Below are 3799 nucleotides of genomic sequence, written 5' to 3'. Positions count from 1 at the left end.
AGAAGGCCCCTACCGTGGCATCCTTCATTTATAGAAGGTGGAATTTACGAGAGAATGGGATACCGAATTATGAAATTACTAAGTGTCTACCCATTGGATCATGCCCTCCTTGAGACTGGGGTTTGCTCTATGCATAACAAGAGAAAACGCTTCTCTAAAGAACCTATAGTACATTTCGGATTATCCGCCAATAGCCCATTAAAATAGAGGTTCCGTTCATCCACATAGATTTGGTGGACATGGTGTAGGCGCACCCATTTTAAAAATTCGAAAAATTCTATTTAAAAGTTTCAGAAAAATTGAAATAAAATTTTCCATGTACATATTATCTTGATATTGACTCGTGCTAATTATCAAGTGAAAATGCGACCATATATGGACCACACAAAAAAACAAAATTGAAATTTGTATTTCTTTAAATAGTACAAATCCGAAAAATAATACAATAGATTAGGAAATGGATTCAATTCGAAATTTAGAATTTTGTAATGAGCCTTCCCCTTATGCTATTTGTAACTTTAGAACATGTATTAAATCATATCTCCTTCTCAATCATTTCCATTGTGATTACGATTCATTTGATAACATTATTAGTTCGTGAGCTTGGGGAATTACGTGATTTGTTAGAAAAATGGAATGATTGTTATTTTTTTTCTCTATAACAAGATTCCTAGTTTCTCGCTAGGTCTTTTGGGGACATTTTCCATTAAGTAATCTATATGAGACGCTGATCTTCCTTTCATGGGCTTTGTATATTCTCCATACCCCATTCCTTTCATGATCTTCCTTTCATGTGTGCTAAGTATTCTTTATTACTACCTCCATCCCAAGGCTTAATGTTTTTTTTATAAAGTCAAACTATGTCAAGTTTGATCAAGTTTTTATCAGAAATCATTAACATGCAAAATACAAAATCAATATCATTAGATAGATAACAAAATATATTTTCATATTGTACCTACAAAATATCATATTTATTGATAGATTCTTCTAATAATTTGGTCAAACTTTACTTGATTTGACTTTAAAAAAAAACCTTAAGCCTTGGGGTGGAGGTAGTAATAATTTTTTCGTATTTTCCTAATAGAATTCTCATAATAAAATATAATAATTCTATTATGAAAGATAATATGTAAGTTCTGAATGATAAAAAAAATACAAGCCTTAACCCTTGGGATGGATGTAGAATTCTCATAGCAAAAAAATTTAAAATTTTAAAAAAAACCTGTAAGTGACATTTTTTTCAAGTTTTGAACAAACAGCTACGCCCATTTTCCACTAGCTATTTTCGTTCATGTAAGTTACTAAGAAATTATGAAATCAAGATTCATTCAACTGAAATCTTACTTTCCGGTGCCTGAATCTTTAGAAGTATCATGTCCTATTTCAAGAAAGATTACAAAAATAATGTAAAAGATCACTATGAATAGTCAAAAGTTCCTCGAAACACAATTGCAAAGTTCATATCTGGAAAGCTAGTATAAAAACCTGGCAAACACTAGCGGGGTCCGTGCCGACCATGCTTACATGTTTTTGGGGTTAGCAGGCAATTAACCATCCGATCAGCGATCATGCGCTGAGAGGTTCATCTTTAACCACCCCGCAGAAAGCCTTGAGCGCGTCTCTGAATCTGAGCCCTTCCTCCGAGTACCGGTAGCTGCAATACTCGTATGGGTCGCAGGGATTGTACACCAGAGGATGATCTTCGTCGACGAGCTCGTCTATCGCTCGCACCGTGCTCCCCTTGGCAGGCATGGTGCCGAGCAGCGCGGAGTAGCGCTCGCGGTTGCTCGGCGTCCTTACGCGGTGGAGGCAGGCCTTCACCCGTCCGTTGGTCACCACCTGCATGCAGGGAATGAATTGGGCGACGCTCACAACGATTAGCACATTTGAACACACGGAGGATGAGGAGTGGATGCGTGCGTACGTGGAACACAAAATTGGTCTTACATTAAATAGTTCGCCGGCGACGAAGATGTAGGTGTCCAGCTCGGGAGGCACGGCGAACCAGCTGCCGTCGCTTAGCTGCACCTCCAGCCCTTCGACTTCGTGCTGCTGGATCACGTTCGTCATGACGTAGTCGCGGTGCGGCGTGAGGGACACTCTCGCCGCGTCGTCCTCCGGTGAAGTGCTGTAGTAGGACATCCGGAAGGAGTAGCGAAGCTGCTCACGGTGCGAGTCTATGGCGTGCCTGTCCCGGACGCCAAGGCCCTCCAAGACCATCTCCGTTACTGTCTGGTCCAGCTTGATAGTATTCTTGGCAAATTCGGCAGCTATTTCACTGGGCAGCAACGAACGTTGGGATCCATGTCAACACACATAATCATTACTATAAGCTAGTCCCTCTCACCAGAATCATAAGCTGTATATTCTCACCAGAAGGCGGGGTTGCCCTGCGTCCAGAAGAGCTTGGCGAAGTCCCTGATGGTGCCAGCATCGGCGACGTCCTGGATGCGCATGGTCTCGTAAGCCAGCCCGGGAATCTGCCCGATGTACCCTCCATAGATCACATCGTCGCACACGTTAAGCCGCTTGGCCTCCGCCGGCAGCGCGAACAGCTCCGGCATGACGCGGTCGAACAGCGCCAGCCGCTTGTCCCTGTCCAGCCCGGCGTGCTGGACTAGGACGAAGCCGTAGGCCACCACGGACGCGGTCACCGCGTCCCGGGCTTCGTCCCATCCTCGTCCGCCTGGCTCCAGCCCACGGAGGTCCACCTTTGTGATCTCCATCAACGTACTGCTGCTCTGCGCCTTCCACGAACCTGGGCTAGCTATGGCCGACCGGCAGTCTTGGTTGGTTTATGAATGCCTCTCTCGTCTCTTGTTGGATAGCTTAATTAGGTGACGGTGATAGTTTATAGCAGTACTGTACTTCCTTGTTCCAATTAATACGGTGACTGGGGTGTGGTTCTACGGGACCACATGGGTAACATTCTACTATCAGCTTGGCATGTCATCACTCACCGCCAATCAGCGGCAATGGGAGAAGCTATTGCATGCCTTGAAGGTTTGAGATTGGGAATTGCAAATTGTACTTCAAATCTTATCATTGAGACAGATTGTGCTTCAGTTGTGGAGTCCTTTAGAGAGGATAGTAGCGACCGATCTGAGGTGTGTTTCATAGCGAAGGAATTCAACTCGTTGAGACCACCAGATCGACAAATTGTCATCTCTAAAGTGAGCAGAAACTGTAATAATGTTGCTCATGGTTTATGCCAACTTAGTCGTAATGTGTTGTGTCGTGGAGTGTTACAAGGTGCGTGCCGACCTGCGTGTCGAAAGCGGCCTTGGATGATTGTAATTTAAACAATGTTTTCTAATTAATACACAACACATTTTCAAAAAAAAAAAAAATACGGTGACCTAATTTTCTATTTTTTTTTCTGTAACTACATATATAGTTAGCGTCATTATAAAATATTTTCAATACAAATCTAAAGGTCATATTTAAATACGTACAATATACTGAAGATTTTGTTACTATGCACCTTCCCGGGACCTATGGGTTTTGTGATTGCCTCTCTCGTCTCTCTTCCTTGTTAGATGGCATAATCAGTCAACAGTGATAGTTTAGCAATTAGCCATAGAAGTCAACAGACCCGTCATGTGCCTTAATTTTTGCGATAGCAATGATCTGCTGCTTAATTGGTCAGGGCGCAACAACTCATAGTTTTTCTGGGGACGGTGAATTGGCACCCGACCCTCTCTGTATCATCTGGGAGCATCTTGAGGCTGAATAAATAATTACTGCAAGCAACAACCTAATACAGAAATTGGAGCAATAACTTTTGACAGTTATT

The 3799-nt window shown here is 42.7% G+C and overlaps 1 protein-coding gene across 1 annotated transcript; it reads right to left on the bottom strand.

The window, feature by feature from the left end:
* Positions 1–1326: 1326 nt before the first annotated feature.
* LOC127331248 (probable 2-oxoglutarate-dependent dioxygenase AOP1) lies at positions 1327–2817 on the bottom strand. Its single transcript, XM_051357326.2, has 3 exons — positions 2377–2817; positions 1951–2281; positions 1327–1842 (listed from the first exon to the last, which is right to left on the bottom strand). Exons 1-3 carry the CDS (start codon positions 2727–2729, stop codon positions 1570–1572), a joined length of 957 nt encoding a protein of 318 aa, XP_051213286.1. The 5' UTR covers positions 2730–2817; the 3' UTR covers positions 1327–1569.
* Positions 2818–3799: the final 982 nt, after the last annotated feature.

Source organism: Lolium perenne, chromosome 2 (genome assembly GCF_019359855.2).
Source record: "Lolium perenne isolate Kyuss_39 chromosome 2, Kyuss_2.0, whole genome shotgun sequence".
Taxonomy (NCBI): domain Eukaryota; kingdom Viridiplantae; phylum Streptophyta; class Magnoliopsida; order Poales; family Poaceae; genus Lolium; species Lolium perenne.
This window is presented reverse-complemented; position numbering and strand designations above follow the sequence as displayed.

What these genes read in the sequence shown, in the direction of transcription:
- LOC127331248 (XM_051357326.2), bottom strand. Translation starts at nt 2,729, where the DNA reads ATGGAGATCACAAAGGTGGACCTCCGTGGGCTGGAGCCAGGCGGACGA. An exon ending in CAGGGCAACCCCGCCTTCTG is followed by an intron (nt 2,282 to 2,376) that starts GTGAGAATATAC and finishes GTTGCTGCCCAG; the next exon opens with TGAAATAGCTGCCGAATTTG. An exon ending in TCGCCGGCGAACTATTTAAT is followed by an intron (nt 1,843 to 1,950) that starts GTAAGACCAATT and finishes CCCTGCATGCAG; the next exon opens with GTGGTGACCAACGGACGGGT.